The sequence below is a fragment of the Lonchura striata genome, chromosome 22 (assembly GCF_046129695.1).
Source record: "Lonchura striata isolate bLonStr1 chromosome 22, bLonStr1.mat, whole genome shotgun sequence".
Taxonomy (NCBI): Eukaryota; Metazoa; Chordata; class Aves; order Passeriformes; family Estrildidae; genus Lonchura; species Lonchura striata.
The window spans coordinates 3,229,318-3,251,479 of NC_134624.1; the positions used below are offsets into that span (position 1 = coordinate 3,229,318).

At 45.4% G+C, this 22,162-nt stretch overlaps 1 protein-coding gene across 1 annotated transcript in view; it reads left to right on the forward strand.

The window, feature by feature from the left end:
- Window positions 1-22,162, forward strand: part of TNC (tenascin C) — a 72,858-nt gene that overhangs the window by 25,876 nt on the left and 24,820 nt on the right. The window contains exons 3-12 of the mRNA XM_021551384.3: window positions 530-1,750; window positions 3,043-3,306; window positions 4,294-4,409; window positions 4,490-4,646; window positions 5,200-5,469; window positions 6,735-6,920; window positions 7,672-7,761; window positions 8,822-9,085; window positions 18,352-18,624; window positions 20,548-20,820. Coding sequence (XP_021407059.2) covers window positions 530-1,750; window positions 3,043-3,306; window positions 4,294-4,409; window positions 4,490-4,646; window positions 5,200-5,469; window positions 6,735-6,920; window positions 7,672-7,761; window positions 8,822-9,085; window positions 18,352-18,624; window positions 20,548-20,820 — 3,114 coding nt within the window. The remainder of the gene's footprint in view (window positions 1-529; window positions 1,751-3,042; window positions 3,307-4,293; window positions 4,410-4,489; window positions 4,647-5,199; window positions 5,470-6,734; window positions 6,921-7,671; window positions 7,762-8,821; window positions 9,086-18,351; window positions 18,625-20,547; window positions 20,821-22,162) is intronic.

Below are 22,162 nucleotides of genomic sequence, written 5' to 3' on the forward strand. Positions count from 1 at the left end.
ATAAAAATACAGCAGGACATAAGGCAATAGACAAGCATAAATAGTTATAGAAGAGGGAAAAATTGTGTCTGTCTGGTTAATTTTTAAATTGAGTAACGGGGTTGGTCATATAAGAAATACAAGTCTTCTTTGGAGCCTCCTAGTTGCTGACACAGCTCATGACACAATGTGCTACCTGACTTTTTGTGTTCTGGGGTGAATGGATGAATGATGTTCCATCGTGCATGCCCTAATGAAGCAGTCAGGAAAGCTGCTCAGTCAGTGGGAGAGAACTTTGAGAAGGGAGATGGAATGCTCAATTACCAAGTTGTTGGCAGGGGATCTTCCCTGGCATTATAGCGAATTAAAGCTTTCCTGGTAAAGTAAATCTAGCTGGAGAAAGAAAGAGAGATTCTCATTTAAAAACTTTAGAAACTGATGTCCTGTAGGCAACTAGGAAAATCAGAGCCCTTTTGGGTCATATGTGCTACGTTGGCCTAAGGCATCCTAGTGCCATTGGGGATAATGAAATTTGGGATCATTGGTACAGGTCGCCTGGACACCACACCCTACTGCAGTGGGCACGGCAACTACAGCATCGAGATCTGCGGCTGCGTCTGCGAGCCCGGCTGGAAGGGCCCCAACTGCAGCCAGGCCTCGTGTCCCTCCGACTGCAACGACCAGGGCAAGTGCGTGGACGGGCTGTGCGTGTGCTTCGAGGGCTACACGGGCCCGGACTGCGGCCAGGAGCTCTGCGCCCAGGGCTGCGGCGCCCACGGGCGCTGCGTGGGCGGGCAATGCCTGTGCCACGAGGGCTTTGTGGGCGACGACTGCAGCGTGCCCCTGTGCCCCCACAACTGCCACGGCCGCGGGCGCTGCGTGGACAGCGAGTGCGTGTGCGAGGAGGGCTACACCGGCGAGGACTGCAGCGAGCTCATCTGCCCCAACGACTGCTTCGACCGCGGGCGCTGCGTGAACGGCACCTGCTTCTGCGAGGAGGGCTTCGCCGGCGAGGACTGCGGGGAGCTCACCTGCCCCAACGACTGCCACGGCAACGGGCGCTGCGAGAACGGGCTGTGCGTGTGCCACGAGGGATTCGTGGGCGACGACTGCAGCGAGAGGAGGTGCCCCAACGACTGCCACAACCGCGGGCGCTGCGTGGGTGGGCGCTGCGTGTGCCACGAGGGGTACCTGGGCGAGGACTGTGCCGAGCTGCGCTGCCCCAATGACTGCAACAACCGCGGGCGCTGCGAGAACGGGCAGTGCGTGTGCCACGAGGGGTTCATCGGGGAGGACTGCGGGGAGCTGCGGTGCCCCAACGACTGCCACCACCGCGGGCGCTGCGAGAACGGGCAGTGCGTGTGCCACGAGGGGTTCACCGGGGATGACTGTGGCCAGCTGCGGTGTCCCAGCGACTGCCACAACCGCGGGCTGTGTGTCAACGGGCAGTGCGTGTGCGACGAGGGGTACACGGGTGAGGACTGCGCCGAGCTGCGCTGCCCCAATGACTGCCACAACCGCGGGCGCTGCGTGGAGGGGCGCTGCGAGTGTGACAACGGCTTCACGGGTGACGACTGTGGCGAGCTGGCCTGTCCCAACAGCTGCCACGGGCGTGGGCGCTGCGAGAACGGGCGCTGCGTGTGCCACGAGGGCTTCGTGGGTGAGGACTGCCGGGAACGCTCCTGCCCCAACAACTGCAACAACGCGGGGCGCTGCGTGGACGGGCGCTGTGTCTGCGAGGATGGCTACATTGGGGATGACTGCTCCGATGGTAGGTGCAGTGTCCCTCTGAACTGCTTCTCCTTGGGCCAGCCAACAGCCGTGGACATTCCACAAAGCTTTCCCATAGAGCTGGGCCCCGTTGCTGCTTTTCCAACATAGTCCAAACAGCAGGATCAGAGATGAAACAACACCAGTAGTTCTTGGCATCCTGAAATATCAGGGCTAAGTAGTGTAACAGTTTCTGGTGGCTTTTGGTGGTCACCAGTACAACAGGTAGCTGATGGTGTTGCAGTACCTTTGTCACCTCCATTTCTGCTCCCACCACAATGTCACTGGTGCTGTAGCCAGCACCAGCTGGGATTTGTCACCATGACCCTTCAGTTTCTCACAGTACCTCTTGATGCCAGAAAAAAAAAGCTGAAAGAAGCTGTTCTAGCTAAGGAGAAAAGGGAAATGTTCCAGAGTCTTCTCCACATGTGTGTGTGTGTGTGTGTGTGTGTGTGTATTTTTATATGTATACATATGCATATATGTATGTGTGTGTATATATATATGGATGTGTGTATATTAGATCTCACAGAAGTTTAGAGGAAAATCATAGGATCAGCTGGAGTGGAAACTTAGCTATAAAGTCACATGCTTGGTTTCCCAGGACCACTGACTCTATGGAAATTGATAGAAAATTTTGGCAGCCTGATAATGACAGGCAATACACCATAAATGAGGTAGATTTTTTTAGTAGATCCTGGGGGAGAAATTGTGAAACTAAATTTGGGTAATCAAAGAGTACTTTGGGGTTGGGAACACTATAAATGACAATGAATACCCTTTAAAAGAAATTCCCATTGTTCATCTCCTCCTTCTGGAAGGTGCCTAAATTCCACTTTATGATCTCTCACAGGCACATCTATTGCAAGTATTTACTCAAATAATAGTGTTTTATTTTACTTTGGAAAATCTGTGCAAATCCCACGACTTCTAGCTCTACAATCACATGATGCTGGCAGTTGAATTAAACATCTCAATCCTTTGGGACCCAGCTATAGCAGTCTTGTGCTGCAGCCATGAGAGAAGCAGCTGGAACACAGTCAGCCAGAGGTTGTGTGCAAGTGTGAGAGCAGAAATTGGCCCATGGCTTCTGGAAATGTCTGTAGTCTCCATCAGCTGAGCATTCCTTTCCTCGGCAGCTAATTTGTGGGACATGCCTTCTCCATTCCCTGCGTGTGAGATGAGCCTTAGGAACCGCTCCTGGGAAAATGTGAAACTGGGCAAGTCATTATTTCCTGAGCCTTGAGAAATTCTTATAATTTTGGTTTGGCTTTTTTTTCCCCCCCATTCCAGTGTCTCCTCCAACTGAGCTAACTGTGACCAACGTGACAGATAAAACTGTCAATCTGGAGTGGAAGCACGAGAACTTGGTCAATGAGTATCTCATCACCTACGTCCCCACCAGCAGTGGGGGCTTGGACATGCAGTTCACCGTGCCAGGAAACCACACAGCTGCCACCATCCACGAGCTGGAGCCGGGGGTGGAGTACTTTATCCGTGTCTTTGCAATCCTGAAAAACAAGAAGAGTATTCCAGTCAGTGCCAGGGTAGCCACATGTGAGTTTAATATTCCCTGTATTCATCCTTTTGTCTACTCCATTTGCATCTCTCTTTTAGGGATGCTGCTTATTTTGTATTTTCTGTTTTCACTTTGTATGTGTTGACTTGCATCCCTTTCTTGGGGGTATTTATTCTGCATTTTTTATTTTCAGTTCAGATGTATTGATTTACATTCCAGTTTTGAGATCTCATTTCTTTTGTATTTTCTACTTCCAATTCAAATGTTGGCCTAGAAAAAACAGCCTTCTACACTTCCATTTTCTAGTTTTTTCCAATACCAGGGACTTTGTTAGAAGCACAGTTCACAAGTTCTTCTGCTCTCAATGTCTCCCAGTGTAGGGTCTTAGTGAATTAAGAACCTTGGCTTCTTTATTATAATGTACATTTCTTTATTATAATGTACATTTCTTTATTATAATGTTCATTTAAAAAATTCTGGTAATTCTTCCTGATAAAAAAATTTAAAATGTAGCAGATGTACAAGAAATCACTTGAATTCAAACTATTTTGGCTAAAGTAGAGGCTATATTTTTTTTGTATCTTTGCTGTGATTTACTATATCTAACCTTTTATCTGCCTGCCTATACTTCTGTTGTTCATGTTCTTTTTGATTTGTACACATCACTGTCATATCTAAACATCCCAATATCAAAAGGTGTTCTTTGATTTCTGTCACTGAGCTCATTTCTGGAGAGCTGGGGCAGGATTCAGCTCTCCTGACTTCCAAAGTCAACACCAGGTTTTGTTCAAGAGGGCATAAAAAAGAGATTTCAAGGGTAAAATTTTTTTTTATTCTAAAGTGACATTTGACCAGCTCAGGAAAGTCTCCCCAAAGTCACAATAACTGGATCTGAGGAGAGTTTAACACCTCATCTGCAGATCCCCATCTGGCAGATGTTTTAGAAGTGGAAAGATGTCCTACCCCAGTGCCCTATTTATGGGAATTTGCTGCTCATGTGAGAATATCACCTTCTTCTGCCACAGATCTGCCTGCTCCAGAAGGTCTGAGATTCAAATCTGTTCGGGAAACATCCGTCCAGGTGGAGTGGGACCCTCTGAACTTCTCTTTTGATGGCTGGGAGCTGGTCTTCCATAATATGGTAAGGAAGAAGTTTCATGTATAGAGTGAAAAATCCTGGATTTTTATGTTTGTACTCACCGATTTTCCAACGTGTTCCAGAAAAAGGATGATAATGGTGACATAACCAGCAGCTTGAAAAGGCCAGAGACATCCTACATGCAACCAGGTTTGGCACCTGGCCAGCAGTACAATGTGTCCATCCATATAGTGAAGAACAACACCAGAGGACCAGGACTGTCCAAAGTCATCACCACAAGTAAGCACAACCTGTGTTTGGTCTGGTTTTAGCTGGCCACCAACAAAACATCTGCTGTTTGGGGGTTTGTAAGCAAAGAGAAATTAAAGCTCTACACTGTGAGTTAATAGGGGGAGAAAAGGAAATAGTGGAGTTGCTAATGAATACATGAGGGAAAAACAATTCCCTGTTTGAAGCAGAAGGGAAATTTATGTCCAGCTAGAAAGGAGCAGGCAGTATGCACTTTTATTCCTTTTTCAAGATGTACATCAGCAGAAACTAGAATTTCTTGCTAGAATTTGTTTCATCCTGGTCATGTTTGCATTAAGAATGTGTGAAGGTAGGGAAATCCTTAGGGTTCCTGCTTGTCTTTCTTTGGGCATCTCCTGGTTTGAAGGAGTTTCGATGGATTTGCTTCTGATGGATTGAATCCATTTGGAGTCTAAAACTATAGGAACTAAAGGAAGAGTGTAAATGAGGATTTACTAATTTTAACTTTGTCCTGAATGGGTGTTTTTCATGGCAAGGTTTCTTTTTAAAGCCCATTTTCCCCTCTCTTTTTGCTTGGTGACAGAGCTTGATGCCCCCAGCCAGGTGGAGGCCAAAGACGTCACCGACACCACGGCTCTCATCACGTGGTCCAAACCCTTGGCTGAAGTTGAAGGTGTGGAGCTCACTTATGGCCCCAAGGACATTCCAGGGGACAGGACGACCATTGACCTCTCTGAAGATGAGAACCAATATTCCATTGGCAACCTGAGGCCACACACGGAGTACGAGGTGACGCTCGTCTCTCGTCGAGGGGACATGGAAAGCGACCCTGTGAAGGAAGTCTTTGTCACAGGTGAGGGGCTGGGAAGGTGCCACAGGGACCACCCATCCTCCTGTGCCATTTATGTCTTGTTGCTGGAGTTGCTGTTCAACACAAAATCAGTAGCTGCTGATCAACAACTACTCTAATGTGTAAAAATCAGTGGCGTTGTCCACAGCTGTAGAAGTTAGGTTTATTATTTATAAGTTAGGTTTTATCAATTTTATAATGCATTACCTGACTAACTGCACAAAATTCTTACATGGAGCACATACTCAAAAAACCCCAAAGAAAGAAACAAAAAACCCCAACCCAAAAAAATGAACAATAGAAACAAACACCCTAATACCCTCCAAAAGCCAAGAATCATAGTTTCTGATCAACACAAAATCAGCCCAGTTTTAGAGGTACATGGAAGTAGAGAATAATTTCCTGTTCCTTTTATGTCGTGTTGGCCCACCAAAATATTTAGACCTGCCCCCACAAGAATCTAAATGTATTTTTAAAATGGGAATTAGGTTATTGTGTCTTTTAGCCTGTCTGTCTGATGAGCTAAATATCTTCTGTAGCTTCTATTCCATCTTATTTCTCTTTGCCTAATTAGTTTAGAAGCAGAGAACTCTTTTTTTTTTCTTCTTCTTCTTCAGTTCTGCAAATATTTCCTGCCATTCTTTTATAAATTTACTGTGCTTCTCAGTGATTCTGGGAATGTTTTTGGAAAGTGTGGGTCCTTTAGCGGGTTATCAAGGCTTGATGCATGCAGAGAGCTGCGAATTACATCCCTTTTCATCCTAAAATACAGTTGTTATTTTGGAGCACGATTTGAGGCTACTATAGGTGTGAAAAATGAAAGCTCATTAAATTTCTCTATAATATTCACCTTTTTTTGAGACTTAGAGTTCCTTCCAGGCATGAATGCAAGATGTTACTGAATAGAAATTCTAGAGATGTCCAATTTTTTGCCCTTTTATCCTTTTGAAAGCTGAGATAATTGTAAAGGAAAACAATATTTTCATCCAAATACATTTTCCCCCAAACCTGTTTTGTAATAAAAACTAATTATTGCAAGTGAAAATGTTATTTTTGTCACAGGAGATAGAAGTTAAATTTGTTGAACTGAAGCTGGTGAACTCTGCTTTTCTTACTAATAACCTCTGTTTTTTGTAGTTAAGCCATAACAGGATCATGTGAGAGGAGGCTTTATGGGTCATTTCACCTTCTAAAAAGCCCTGTCACAAGAGACTGCTGTCAGAAGAGAAATATTCCTAATTATTTATTTATTGCTTGGTTGATTCCAGACCTGGATGCTCCAAGGAACCTGAAGCGGGTGTCCCAGACTGACAGCAGCATCACCCTGGAGTGGAAGAACAGCCACGCCAATGTTGATAATTACCGAATTAAGTTTGCCCCCATCTCTGGCGGGGACCACGTGGAGATCACAGTGCCCAAGGGCAACCAGGCCACAACCAGAGCTACACTCACAGGTAGGGGGATGGAGAGTGTCACTAATGTCACATTGTTTTTGTCACCCCAGGGCACAGGACATGGAGAAAAAATGTGCTTGTGGGCACTATACATTAGAGGTGAAAACAAATTTGAGTTATCTCAAGCACATTTTTTTGGGACAGGAAGTTACAAATTTGAAATTAGATGAGATATTAGGAAGGAATTGTTCCATGAGAGGGTGGGCAGGCCCTGGCACAGAATGTCCAGAGCAGCTGTGGCTGCCCCTGGATCCCTGGCAGTGCCCAAGGCCAGGTTGGACAGGGCTGGGATCAGCCTGGGACAGTGGAAGTTGTCGCTGACCATGGCAGGGGTCAAACAAGATGATCTTTAATATCCCTTCCAACTCAAACTATTCAATGATTCTATAATTTGAGTAGACCAAATTGAATTGAAAGCCATGTGAAATGGATTTCCAGCCAGCAGAAGATATGTAACCATTTCACTTCCACATACATCCCTGAATCCAACGAATCAGTTTGACTAATACTAAACAGTTTTGTGGAAGTGGCTTCACATCCTGAGCTCAAAAGGTATTTTCATGTGCTAGGGGTGGGATTCACTGGTGCCAGTCTGCAGCTTGTCAGCTGGAGAGTCAACAGAAACCTCAATTCTCTGCAGAGAGGAAAGCAGATCTCTTACTTTGCATCCATTCAGCCTTCCTTATTCCAACAAATGCATGCAGGCATATTCCATGGACAGGAACTCACATTTCTTCTCCTCATCTCATAGGTCTGAGGCCTGGAACTGAATATGGCATTGGAGTGACAGCAGTGAGGAACGACAGGGAAAGTGCTCCTGCTACCATCAATGCTGGCACTGGTGAGTGTCCTGATCCATTTGAGCTCTGCAGGAGGCAACTCAGGTGGTGCCACTCCTTCATTTCTAAGAGATGCTGAAGAGATATTTTAGAAAGTTCTTCCTTTCATTTTGCTACGTTACCCCTCAAGGAAAAAAAAAAATCCCACAAAGGTCATGACTTCTGAATCAGACTTCTTTTTCCTGTTCCTCTTAATGTTCTGGGAGCTTCATCTCCAGGTGAGCTCCCTAATGATAATAATGCTTGCGCTGATCTCTCTGGCCATCCTCCTCTATCTGTGAGGGTTTCTGGCAGGAATGGTGGTGGCCAAAACGTTGATGTGACAAAGAGAGGTTGCAGTACTCCTGATTGACCTTCCAATGCAGAATTTTTCACCCTTTTCCCAGCTGAATTATCTGAAGGCTTTATTTCTGCCTCTCAAGTATAAGGGGGGAAATTTGTTTTCGTTTTGTCTGTAAAGGAGAATATCATCATCCTCAACCAATTTCAAAAGGTGTCCTGGTTTGAAAAGCAAAACCAGTGAGAGGCTCTAAGTCAGAAGTACAGTTTATTAGGAAAAGGGAACAAAGAACCAAATATATACAATAGCACAAAAGAAGAACCACTGACAGAGTCAGAGATACAACCTGACACTTTCTGGCTGGGGCGGTGGTGGTAGATGTGGTTCTGTCCCAGCAGTGCTCCTGTAGACTGATGGAGTTTCCCTCTGGAGGTCCAGTGCAGGGAAGATCTCAGCTGTTCCTCTTGGAAGATGGGATCTCCTTGCTGTCTGCACAACCCCGCTGATATCCTTGATGGATTGTTTGGCTCCTCCCTCTGGGCGGAGCATCTCACAATAGAATGGTGCTCCGAGTCACGAGATAAGGGAAAAAAAAGGAATTGCAGCTCGAGGTGGTAATGGAATGCACCCCAATATTATAACCTAGGACAAAAAGTCCCAAAGGTGAGCAAACCCTGAGCTGCTGCCAGTTCCCCAGTGGAGCTGTTCCTCTACAGATGCCTGAAAAACTCTCTCAGAGCCATTCAAAGACGCCTCAACTTTGCTTGTTTTTCGCCCTGTAGATCTTGATAACCCCAAGGACTTGGAAGTCAGCGAGCCCACTGAGACCACCTTGTCCCTGCGCTGGAGAAGGCCGGTGGCCAAGTTTGACCACTACCGCCTGGTTTCCACCAGTCCCTCCGGGAAGAAGAGCGAGGTGGAGATCCCCGTGGACAGCACCTCCTTCCTGCTGCGGGGGCTGGAGCCAGGCACTGAGTACACCATCAGCCTGCTGGCAGAGAAGGGACGGCACAAAAGCAAACCCACCACTGTCAAGGGCTCCACGGGTGAGTAACAGCTTTTGGTGGTCACTGGACAGGGATTAGCCCAGGGATGACTTCACCCGATTTCCTAATGCATATCTGGGGAACCTCCTGCAGAGCAGACAGCTCTGCCAGCATCAGAGAGTGAAGGGTAGCTCTGTATGTCCCTCCCTGCTGTGCTCACCTCCATGCTCCCAATGATTTCTTGCTTTGAGACGCCTCACAAAGAGCTCATCCACGGGTCCTGTGAGGATGTAGAACTCATTCTTTGCTTTAGGTGAGGCTGGGTATTTTTGTACATCATGTCTTTTAACATGTTTTGCTTTCTACAGCGAAAAACCTTAGAGGAAGAGCAACCAGAATGTGTTTAACTTTGTTTGTTCCTGCCTAATTTATTCTCTTCACAGCAGGCCATCATCCCTCAGCAGGGCCAATGGAGCTCTTACGTTGCCTTATTTCAGTTTTCTCATCCAAAAATGCTCCTTTCCCAATCTGGTCCAAGCCACCATTTCCACTGGGTACTGTGACTTATATTTGTCTGTTTCTGCCATCTCCATTTGTGCACACCACTCCCTCTGACCAGTATCAGATGACTTCTTGAACAAGGTTTTATCCTTTGTGAAACATTGTGAGCCAAGGTTTGTTGCATAGGGAATTATATCTCAGTATAGAACACAAATAAATCCCAAATCTTTAGGTTTCTCAGCCTAAATCCTGTGAGGCAAAGCCTTAACTGCTCTAAACAAGCAGAGATGGTGAAATCACAATCAGCTGGGCTACAGTTATTTGCCTTAGCAGATACCAAGGTGTTTATCCTTTTCTCCCCAAAGACCATCTGTAAGGTTAGCAATCCATCAGAGAGTTATATAGTCTGGAAACCATCGGTCCAGAACAAGTTGTTTGATGCCTAAGTCAGGCCTGCATCCAGTGCAGAAAAAAACTGGGAAACCTTGAGGCACATACAGAAAAAAGGAAGCTGTTGGTTTGTGTGGCAGGTGTGAGCAAGCTTCAATTTTCCAACTCTCTCTGTTGGAAGACTGAGAGGCTTCAAGGAAGTCTGCAGTGCTGGTGAAAACGCAGAAACAATGTGCTGTGGAATCTCACAGCTTCCAAAGCTTCACAGGGTGGCTTCTTTTTCAATGTTCGCCTTTTTTTTTTTTTCTTTTTTTTTTTTATTTCTTTTTTTTTTTTTTTTCCTTTAGAAATACCTTCGTCTGGCTGCTGTATTTATTTTATGTCTTTACTCAGAGCACCAGTAAACACAGAGGGCTCTGCAGTGGGCTCCTGGGAGCAGCAGTTGACATAACCTGGCTCTGTGACCTTTCTCCTGGGTAGGAATGGACAAATCCAAACACAGAGCACAGGGAGCAGAAATTCTCTGGAAGCTTGGGTGGTACAAGACAAGTGGTCTCTTCAGTTTGCTTTTCCATCTACCCTCAAGACACTCCTCTTTATCCACGTTCCAGCACTTGGGAGGTCCCAAGTCCTCAGGCTAAAGCCAAACAATCTTGTTTTGCCCTCTCTTGTGGAGGCAAGCTGAAATATTCAGAACTCATGAACCTAGAGCAAAGGACACATCACAAAATCTTCCATAACACAGGATGGAAGCCACTGTTGCTTCTGTCTCTTCACAGGGATGAAGTGCAGCTCAAGTGACAAAATATTTTTTTTTAATTGATGTCCCTGATCTTGCACTCAAGGGATGGCAAAGATAATAGGGTGAAGTTTGCTAAATTTTGCTGAAAAGGAAAGGCTGAATATTTCACATTTCTGTTTGCTTATTTGTAGCTCCACGTATTGTAACCCTAATGCAAGCATTGAGTCCTGACCCAGAGGAGCTCCCTGAAATAAGTTTTTTTGCTCCAGAGGCTTCAGGAATGCAGGAGAATTCCATGAGGGACTTCGTGGTCCTAAGGGGAACAGACCACACAGCTTTAGTGTCTTGTGGTGTGTGAATACAGGAACCCACAGCAGTTTTGTGCTGCAGTACATAGAAGTGTCACAGCAGAGCCCTTCCTGCCCAGAGAACCCCAGGGAGCTGGGATTGACAGTCTCCAAACCAACACTTCTATAAAACCAAGGTGTGTGCATAGGCTGGAGAGCAGCACTCTGCTCCTCTGGAAGCTGTGGCTACCACAGGAAACTCTGTTATTAGTGAAGGTATCACCAGGCTCCCACCTGCCATTGCACGAAGGTTTGACTCAGAAATTAAATATAATGAGCCATTTTACTCCTTGGAGGGACCTTGCCTTTAGCATGTCCCAGCAGATGAGCAGCTCATCTGTAGGGTGAGCACGTAGCCAGCTCTGAGCAGCCCAGCACTCAGACTGCAGCTTTGTTCCCTCCTGCTCTGCCTCTGGAACCCTGCCTGCAGAGCACAATGTGGGGCCTGGAGCAGGATGGATAGCAATACATCAGGCATGAGAGGCCTGGGGACATAAATGAGTGAGCATTACAGAAACCAAGAGCCAAGCCCAAATTCCTCTGCTGAAGGACCCAGACTGTGCAGCAACTGTTGATGAATGGTGGATGTGATACTGTCTTGCCTCTGGAAGTGAGTTTGTACAGCAGAGCATGGCTTGGAGAAGTGACTTTTCCATTCTGCTGAATGTTTTTCACAAGATTTATGCTGTTTACCAAAGGCCCTTGTCCGTGGTGTGCGTCAGCCCCTCTTCCTCTCCTGGCTTCTCCAAGGCTCAGATTGCGCCACCCTTTTTTACACAAACTCAAAGAAACATCAGCAAGAATGATGAGGTGAGCCAGTTCCATGGGAAAGTGCAGTGCTGAGCACTGGGAAACTAAATTTGCCAGGGAAGATTGTCCATTTGTTCAGCTGGCTCCTCCTCTGAGAGCACCTGGCTCCTGAGTTCAAGATGAGGGTTTGTAGAGATAACTACTCTATTTCTGGAGTGTTTCTGGCTTGTGATGTGCTGCAGTGGTTTCTTCATGAAATTCTGAGGTGCACAGGCACTGCAAGCCCAGTTTAATCAGCTGTTTAAGAGAGGGAAAACTGGTTTGGCCAAAGGGGGCTAAAAAAGAAAACCTTTGCTGGGTCATCATGTCTCACACAGGAGATTGGAGAAGTGCCTGAGAGCACCTCTTGAGGAATCATTTAAAATCCCAGATTCAGAAGCAAGAAGTAATACAGAATACTTCTTGCTCTATCCCAAGGAGTTGGGGAAATGTCATGAGCATCCTTTTTAGTAAAACCACCAGAGAAACATTCCAGTGGCATTCCTCAAAAGGCCAACACCACATCACAGACATATCCAGGCCAGGCTCAGCCTGGAGAGTTTACCAGGAGATATTGAGCTAATTCCTAAGCTGACAGTAAGAAGAATTCCAGCCTGGGAAGGAGTTTATGCTTGTTATCTATCCAGTTTCCCTTTTACACAGATTCAATCTCTGCTCATTCATCTCACCACTGTGAATCATTCTCTGGCTGTCACCCACCAACCTGAACCTCCCAGAACTCTTTTTTCTGCACATCTATTCCCCTCATTGTTAAATCAAGTGTTTGAGCTCCACCACTCTTGTTATTCTACAGTTTGGTTTTCCAGATTTTCCATTATCTGTTACAGCATTCTGCCTGCTAAACAAAGAACACTGATATTTCTGTGGTATCAGAGTATTTTCCATGTATTCATATAATTTAAATTTGTCCATCTCCTGTTTGTACACAAAGCCACATATTCCCCTGATACACATGAATTGAATGTGGGATATATGAGTGTTAATATCTGTGGTAGACGAAAACAATTCTTTCTCACCCACAAATTCATTTGTGGAGTCATTAAGTCCAAGGTAATATTCAGAATTACATTCCCTATGTTCCATGGAACAACCTGTACCTGGCAACCTCCATGTAGCTCCCAAAGTTGGCACAATAAAATAAATCCACTTGTGAATCCAGCATATTTCTGGATTCAAATCTCACACAGGTTGTTGGTCCCTCAGGTTTTTTATAATATACTTAAACTGCTGCTGCATTTTCCACCTAGACTGGAGTAACCAAATCCTTGTGTGGCTGTGCTAGAACAGGCAGGGATGTGGGGAAAGCGTGGGGTGGTCAGGGAAAATGAGAAGCCAGTTTTCATGATCTTACACAGGGTTCTCTCACACACCCTCGGTACACCAGGAGTGTAATTCCACCCTAATTTTATGTTGCCTCTTTTATTTTTGAACGTTTTATCTTCAGTTTCCAGTTCAGGGTTCCGTTTCCCAGGGTGAGCTGTCCCTGCAGGATGCACTGCTGCCCTCTCCTCCCCACTGGGCTGCCCACTCTTGTCTTCAGCAAAGCCCAGCCACCTCTGGGCTGTTAAATTACCAACTTTTAGACTAAACAAGTGCCGGTGCTCCTGATGCTGTAATTTTTTGCCTGTTCCCAGAATAAGAAAGACTTGTTTGGCACCTGCTGATGCACAAGCAGCTGGGAGTTGCAGAATGGTTCCAAACCTTCCTGCTTTGTTCCAGGAGCTCAGCAGCCCTGCAGCAGCCAGACAACAGTGCTGACAGTGGTTTACTGGGCAAGAGGGGATGAAGGCAGTGGTGAGCATTGTAGCTGTGCTGGTGTGATGGAAACATGGTTATCTCCAGGCTGCAGCATGAAATGCGGATGAAAAATTAAACTCTACAATTTTAATAAAGATTTGTAGGGAATGGGTATGTTTATTTACAGCGCTGTGGACGCATGTGGGGACTCATTGCTCTTTAATGGACATGCGTACTTTTATGAGCTTTTGATATTTTTTTATTATTTTTATTAATTCCCATATGCATAGAATTTTACAATAGGTTAATGCATATTTATTCTGCTGATTTCACATTATACTTATAGCTAGTTATACTTGTACTCAGTTTCTGTCAGAAAGTACAGAAAGAACTCTTGGGTTACTCTGCGCTGTTTCAAGGTCTGAAGAGTCGTTTTATTTCTACCTTTCTACCTGGAAATTCACATTCTTTTTCTTAGCTGGGGTAGTTTTGCTAGGGCTAGACTAAACAGCATATTTAGCAGGTTCAAAATGGCACATTTTACCTAAATTTAAATGGATTTCTACTCTGTTAAATTTTTACTGAGTTTCAAGCATAGGCAGAGCCTGCTCAGATCATGTCTGGGGTGATTTAAGGACAGTTCTTACCTAAATCAAGAATATCAATGTCATATGTAAATACAAATATTTATATTATATATAAATATGAATCAGTCTTTGCTTTACAGGTTTCTCTCCTTCCCAGAGGTGAGCAGAAAACTCACACTGTGAAAGCAATGTTTTCACACCTGTAGTTGACCTGAGAGCATATTTACAAGATAACATTTCTGCTTCTATTTGAAAACATTTCTAATTGATTTTGCCCCTCTGAAAATGTATTTCTTTGTGATGAATGTGTGAATTTGGAAACATGTAATGAATCCTGAGTACATATTTGTGCTGAGCTGCTGGATGGTGCTCGATGACTTGCTTTCTCTTATGGAATGCAAGTGGAGCATGAAAGCAAGGAAGTCACCGAGGTGTGAAATGATGTGGGTTCCCACTAATGAGGAGATAATTCTGCATGTCAGAGAAATCCCCTGCCTGGTGTCTTGTGGCTGGGATCAGAAACACGTTGCTTGTGACCTCCACAGCTCTCAGATTTCCAGAATCTGACTGTTCTACAGGATATATCCATAGATCATTCAGCATGATGAAAGCCAGGCCTTTCCCCTTTCCATTCCTGGATCTCCTATAAGAAATATTTTTAAAGCTTTTTCTATCCTAGTTTTCAGGCAAGAATGTGTGTCCCCTCCACTTTCTTCTGCATGTATCACAATGGAGAACTTCTCCAGGCCTGTTTTTGGTAGGATATGAGGAGATTTAGCATGTTTCTGATGTGATTTCCCAGCCTGGGTTTGGATGTGTTTGTGAATTTTGGCATGAATTCCCTTCATGGTTTGTATGAGGAGTATTCCCTGATGGGTGTAGGAAAAGGGCACATTTGGATACTCAGGGTTCCAATGCGATGTAAATGAGCAAAGTTCTTTGGAAGTAATCAAAGAGAACTGATTTCCATCAGCTGAGGATGTGCCAGCTCCCTGCTGGAAGCATTCCAGCTCATCTCTGCTGGTTGGTTGCTGCTGCTCAGGGTGGCTCTGTGAGAACCTGGCTGGGTGTGCTGATGCTCCCTTTGCTCGAGGCCTGGACTCAGTCTCCAAAACCAGGAGAACTCCTCTGTTTGCTTTGTGGGCTGTGCATTGGGAGCTCTGGAAACAGAGTGTGTTGGAGCAGGTGTTAGCTGTTGTTTGGAGGGTTATAAATTTTAGCACTTTTTAGCACTTCTGGTCACCACACCTGGACAATCAATCAGTGAAACACCATTTGATCCTCCCCAGCTCAGTTATTTAACATCCCCCAGCCCTGAACCTCCTGCTCTGCTTTTAGTGCCTCCTCACCTGCCCAGCCCAGAGCCACTGGGGCTTTTCATGACCTTAACATGACCCACAGGACTTCCAGTAGTTTCACCCTGTCCTGAGCAGCACAAGATGAGGTATTTGGTTAGCTCCCTATCACTCTGAAAGGCCTGTCCATTTTAAACAGAAAACAGGAAATATTTCTGCTGGGAAATCTTTGAGAAACAGAACTTCCCAGTCTCCCAGCTGGCACACAATTCCAGAGTAACCTCTGTGGAGCTACTCAAAGCCAGCTCTCTTGATCCCTGAAGCTCTAGCTGCTGCAGGTATTTCCCATGGATTCACAGCCACGTGTTCCTTTTCTGCTTCAAAATCCAGAACTTCATTTCTATATGGCTTTGGTATGGATTTTAGGCTTGTGAGTGATGCTTTTCGTCTTGGCTGGTTTATTCTAACTTTTGCATGGGATGAAACTCTTTCAGCTATGGAATGAGAGCCTCGGGTGGTGCAGCATGGACAATGCCCTGTGCAGTTTTGAAGGTGATGCAGCATCAAATCTCTCTTCAAATTGCTTGCAAAGAGAGACATTGATGCATCTGCTGCTGATAAGGGATGTGGGAGCACAGAGATGCTGCATGTACTTGTCTGGATTGTGCTTAAACACAGGAGGAGTTTGGCATGGGAGTGGTGCTGTCAGAGAAAAAAAAAGATTTTGACACCTATCCAAAAATTCCCACCTCTTACCCCTGTTCCATGAATTTCATGAGGGCTGAGCTCAATAATGACCAAAGTACCAGGTGTGAGCTCAGGTCTGGAGACTAAGGACTGTGCTTGTCCATCCCTCAAAACCAAATTCCCAACACCAGGTAAACTACTTATGCAGAGACACAAAGATTGTTCCACAGAGCCAGAACAGTCTCACCTCTCCATGGTTTGCTCTCTCTGATGTTGTTTGTTTGGGATTTTTGAAATAAGAAACAACATCCTTGATCTTTACCACGACACTGTGGTTGCTGTGCCATCTGTGTTGGGTGCTGGATGGCTGAGGATTCTGGAGCTCCCCAGCAATCCTGTTTGGTGCATGATTCCACAGGAGAACCCCTTGGTCCCTGGAGAGCATGAGAGGGTTGTTTGCTTTTCTGTCTCCGACATGCATGAGAAACAAATGGCAGGAAAAGTGGCTCTGCATCGTGGAGGAGAATGAAACTGAGCATTTTCAGAGAAATCAGAATTGCTTGCAACCTGTGATGGCTCCTGCATTACGTGTTATAACCAAGCTTCTATTTAAAAGATTTAACTTCATTGTAACTTTAGTTTCACTTTCATTTTAAGGAAATGTATTTGTTTTATTTGTTTCTGTTGCCACCAACAGATTGTGATCTCTGATACAGCCAGTTCCCTTCCTGTTCTGCTTTCTCTTTTCCAGATAACACTCCTATTTTGACACAACTCCTATTTTACCTCAATGAATCTCCTTTCTGTTCCTGATAAGGGAAGACAACTCTGTATGAATGCATTTCTTTTATTGTTGAATATCATCATCATGTCATAAACAGTCTCTTTCCTTCTTACAGGATGGGAAAAGTTCAACATAACTTCTGTTCCTTAATAGCAGCAATTTACTGATTCATGAATGAATTTTACTGAAGATCATTATGATCTATGAGCACTCAACCTCTGAAATTCCAGCTCCAGCTGCCTGCCTAGGGCTTTGAGCAGACATGCAACAATCACTTTTGTTTTACTGGGAGAAACTCCATATGAGTGATGCTGCTGAGCCTAAATTTCATTTATTCCAAGGCCCCCTTAAATTCTGTATTAAAATATGTATAAAGTTGAAGTTTACAATTGACAAATTACATTTCCCTTCATGCAATGTCTCTTATGAATTCTCAGTCATGCAGAATGGGATTATTCAGAAACACTCTGTTCTTACTATAACACTTATGTGCAATAATTCAAATAAATCAGAAGTGTGCTAGAAAATCATCCCAGGCCACAGGTCAGTGATAGAGCACACAGGAGTTTCCAGGTAGAAAAACCAGGCAGTGCTCTCTCATTTTCTCCTCTGACTGTTAATATTAAGGAATCAGTTGTATCCCCTTTGTAACAAAGAAATTTCCATTCTTGCTGAGCAAATGACCTCAACTTTCAGATTTAACAGCAGAGTTACCTCTGATGGCTCCCAGCTTCCTTGGCTACCCCTATGGGGGTTTGCAAGAATGTTAATTTCTGTGAGTGAACATTTTGATTTAAATTAATATCAGTAACTCTGAAAGTCCTGTCTACACCAACAGGAAGGGTCTGTGGGTAGAATAATGTGACAAAAGAAGAAAAATCCATTAAAGACATGAAGACATGGAGGCATTTTTCTCTTCTTTGTTGTTTTGTATTAGAAATAGTTTGGAAGCTTAAGCAGCATCCTTCAAGTGGATGCAATTAAAAGCATAAATATCTGAATCCCAACTACTTTAAACTGTACCTTTTCCTACTCTTACAACACAGTTACTTCAGAATGGCACTGAAGTCAAGTTGTTTCACAACTCAGTGTATCACACTGAGTAAAGTTGTCACCGTAATACCTATTATCTCATAGAGAGTTGTGATTAATGTTGATAAAACACTTATAGCTGTAAGATTCTCTATGAGCTGCTTTCTGTGGGCAGCCTCCAAATATTTATTAATTATTAGAGTCCTTCTCTGACTGTTCTGTTTTGCCATGTCTCCAAAGAGGCTCTATTGAAGTTATCTGAGGCAGCTGATAGTGTAAATGTAGGGCAGTGGGGGAGCATCTCTGTGGCCTTGATTAAATGTGAAATTCATTAACACAGAACCTCATTAAATAATCCAGCATCAGCACCCCTCTGCAACCCAAGTAACAGATTGACTCTCTGTCCTTATCCAGAGGAGGAACCTGAGCTGGGGGAATTGTCAGTGTCAGAGCCTGGCTGGGATGGTTTCCAGCTCACCTGGACAGCAGCCGACGGCGCCTATGAGAACTTTGTCCTCCAGGTGCAGGAGCCTGGCAAGCCCGAGGAGACCCGGAATGTCACAGTCCCGGGGACACTGAGCTCTGTGAATGTCACCGGCCTCAAGGCCAACACTCCTTACACCATCACCCTTCAGGGGGTCACTGGGGGCTACAGGAGCAAGCCCCTTTCTCTTGAGACTGCCACAGGTACCTTTCCTGCAGCCCCACGTTCTTGCTGACAGAGATGTGAGCCGGAGCTCCTGCGAGTGCTGGGCAAATCCTGCCCGCTGGGGCAGCCTTGCACGGGGTGCCCTGAGCTCCTTAAAGCTTGGCTGAACATCTCTGGCACGGCAATGCCTCATGGTCAGGCTTCCTAGCCAGAGTTTCAGTGCCCTTCCCTCCTTGCTTTCTCCCACCCCGCCTCAGAACAGCTTTTTTTTTGTTCCCTTTCCTCACTTACATGGCTGACACTAACAGCAAAACCCAGCTGGATGTTGTACCTGCATGGGAAAGGCCAGGTTGCCTGGTAAAATTATAAAAATATTTCATTTATTAGCCCAGATACTCAAAGCCTGAGAGTTTTTACCCTTCAGAAGCTGCCTCTGAAATTCTGCAGTAGCTTCTGTGTGAATTCAGACTTAAAGTGGTAAAGCTGTGTGTACCTGACTCAGGGCAAGGACAAACACCTTCCATATGTTCTCATATAGGAAAGGACATAAATTAATTCCTAATAAGAAAAATAAAATGCATTAAGCCATCTAAGATCAGGAGACTGGCCTGAAAAAGATATAATGCAAAAGATCAAATTCAGCAGAACTACCCTGGGATAAAACTGGCCTGAAAGGAGGCAAGTGAGCTCTCTGCTATCAGGAGTTTGCATGAAGCTCATCAAGGACACCAAAATAATTTTCTGGTTGATCATGTGAAACGCATCAGTTTGAAGTAAGAGCTTATCACAGGCTTTGACCATGAGAGATAAATGTATATTTACATCTCTGCTCTGTGGCTCCCTGATCCTCCCAGTTGTTTTGATAACTGTAATGAACAGTGTGAATTAATTGGCACTAAAGGGGCACCAGTGGCCTTTCCTTCAGACAATTTCTTGCAGACAATTTCTGCTGCCTCTGGGCTCCCCTCCAGCCCTTTGCGACCTCCTGTCTCTGTGAGATAGCCAGAGCTGGCTCATGCCAGGCTCCCCCAAGCACACAGCACCCAGCACAGAAAGGGATGAAAGCACCTGTGAGAACTAATCAGAATTAAAGCAAGAAGTGCAGCAGAGCTTGCTTGTTTCTGTAGTGCTTCGAGCAGCCTGGCTTGGGCAGGAATGCCTGTGCTGTGTCCCAGTGAAAGTGCTGAGCTTTGAGAGTCCTCCCCAGGAGCTGGGAGCAGATGCCCGTGGAGAACAGAGCAATGTGCTGGACAAAGAGACAAAGCAGGAAACACATCACGGGTGTCCTGCCTCAATATGCGATGTGCTCCCTTCCTTTACCCTCGTGAAAGCAGCAGAAAATGCCCTGCTGAGGGTTTCCCTTCCCTTTCTGGGTCAAGCCCAGCGCCCGGCTTTTCAAAACCTTCCTTTCTGGGGACTTCCAATTGTTAAAAAAATATCTGAACCTTCCTGTAACGCTACGGGGATGTCTGCAGAGAGGAAGAAACCCCAAGGCATCTCTCCCTGTTTTGCATTTTGGCTCCAGCTCCAAAATTACAAGCCAGCTTTCACAGACTTAAGCTGAAAGGGAAAGTAGAAGAGTAAACAAAACACAAGATTTTCCTTTGGATAAAGCAACAGCTTTGCTTTTAGCTTCTCCTAAAACTGGAAGCTATCTTTTCCAAATGCCCCAGGGGCATGGAAGAAAGTCCTTTTGCATCTGCTTTCACGCTCAGGCCTCAAAGACGTAGCTGCTCCCAAAGGGAAAGGAAAATAACCATAGTTTTAATGTTATTTTAATTTTTTTTTTCTTATCTAACATTTTGCGATGCTTTAATTTGATTTCCTCCCGTTAGTAACTGTCTGATTGTAGCAAGCTTTTACTCACACCGCCTTCCCCAGCTGGCAGTGCTGCCAGCCTGGCAGAGAGGAGCCTTAGAGGAGGCTGGGGCCATTCTGACCGGTGTTGTTTCCCTCCCCAGGAGAACAGCCCGGCGTTGCTGAGCTCACGGTTTCCAACATTACCCCCGAAAGCTTCAACCTCTCCTGGACAGCCTCCAATGGGGACTTCGATGCCTTTACCATTGAAATTATTGATTCTAACAGGTTGCTGGAGCCCATGGAGTTCAACCTCTCAGGCAACTCAAGGACTGCTCATATCTCAGGGCTTTCTCCCAGCACTGATTTCATTGTCTACCTCTCCGGGATCTCTCGCGGGTTCCGCACACAGGCAATCAGTGCTGCAGCTACCACAGGTACACAAAGCCTGCCTCAGTGCTAACTCTGCTTTTTTGAACTCTTCCTTGCAGGTTGTGCCCCCTTCCCTGCCCTCAGCTACCCCACAGCCCACCCATTTCCCAATCCTCTACGCCTTCCGCGGAAGACCGACCTGGGACATTGTGAGCTGTGAATGCTGAGCCACCATCCCAGCAGCAAAGTCAGGCAATCACATCGTGCTGGGATTTCATTCACACAATGAGGCTAGGTATCAAGGCTGGGGCAGCCTCTGAGGCAGGAGAGAAGCAAAGCAAATATCCCAAGAACTAAGTGGGAGATAACTCCTTATGGTCACCTTTCAACCTGTGCATGCACCTGTCCCACAGCTCAGAGAGGACACAGTTTCTCTCAGATAAGCTGATTTCTAGACACAGATTTACCCCGATTCTCCCAAAAGATGTCAGGCACGTTTTAGTCTGTGCCAGCACAATCCTGCAAGGCACATTCACTGCTTGAATTCAGCTTCAATTATTCAGGTTGTGTTAGGTGAGAGATTGAAAAGTCCATTTGAGTTGATGTCAGAGAAGGGAATAGGCAGGCACTGAGTTGTTGGCACGTTGAGCATTTCAAGGTTTTACAGTTGACAGTTTTCCCAGAAAAGACAGGGAAGTCAAATGCTCAGGATGAGAGTGGGAAGTGAGGACTGGACTACAGAAACAGAACATGGGGTTGTTATTGTAGGCAGATGATGGTTCATGTTGTGATCGTTTAACACCTCCACCAAATTTTGCCCCTCTAGGAAAAGTTGCCATAGTGATTTGTCACAAGAATGGAGTATTGTGGTCACTGAAAACAAAATATCAAATCTCAGCTATCAGATAATATAATACCAATTTCCAGCAGCAGCAGACTGTGAATATCCTCATTTGATGATGAGTGGCAAGGTCAGGGTAACAGCAGGGGTATGGGAAACATAGGGAAACACAAGGCTGGGTGACCCTTGTGGCCTGTGGTTGGGTGAATTCAAACTTCTCTATTAATTTATTTTATTGCTTTGGCTTTTAATAACTGTGATGCGTTTCCATTTGTTTTTCTTCCCGTAGTAGAGGAACTTCTCCTTAGCAAACTCAGTGTATCAAACGCTACCTCAGACAGCCTGTCACTCACCTGGGAGGCACAGGACAAGGCCTTTGATCACTTTATTCTGGAAGTCAGGAACTCTGACTTCCCCTTGGACTCCCTGGTGCTCACAGTGCCAGGGGACTCCCGGCACTCTGTAGTGACCAACCTCAAAGCTGCCACTAATTACACAGTCCAGCTCCATGGGGTAATTGATGGGCAAGGTGGGCAGACCTTGACAGCCATGGCAACTACAGGTAT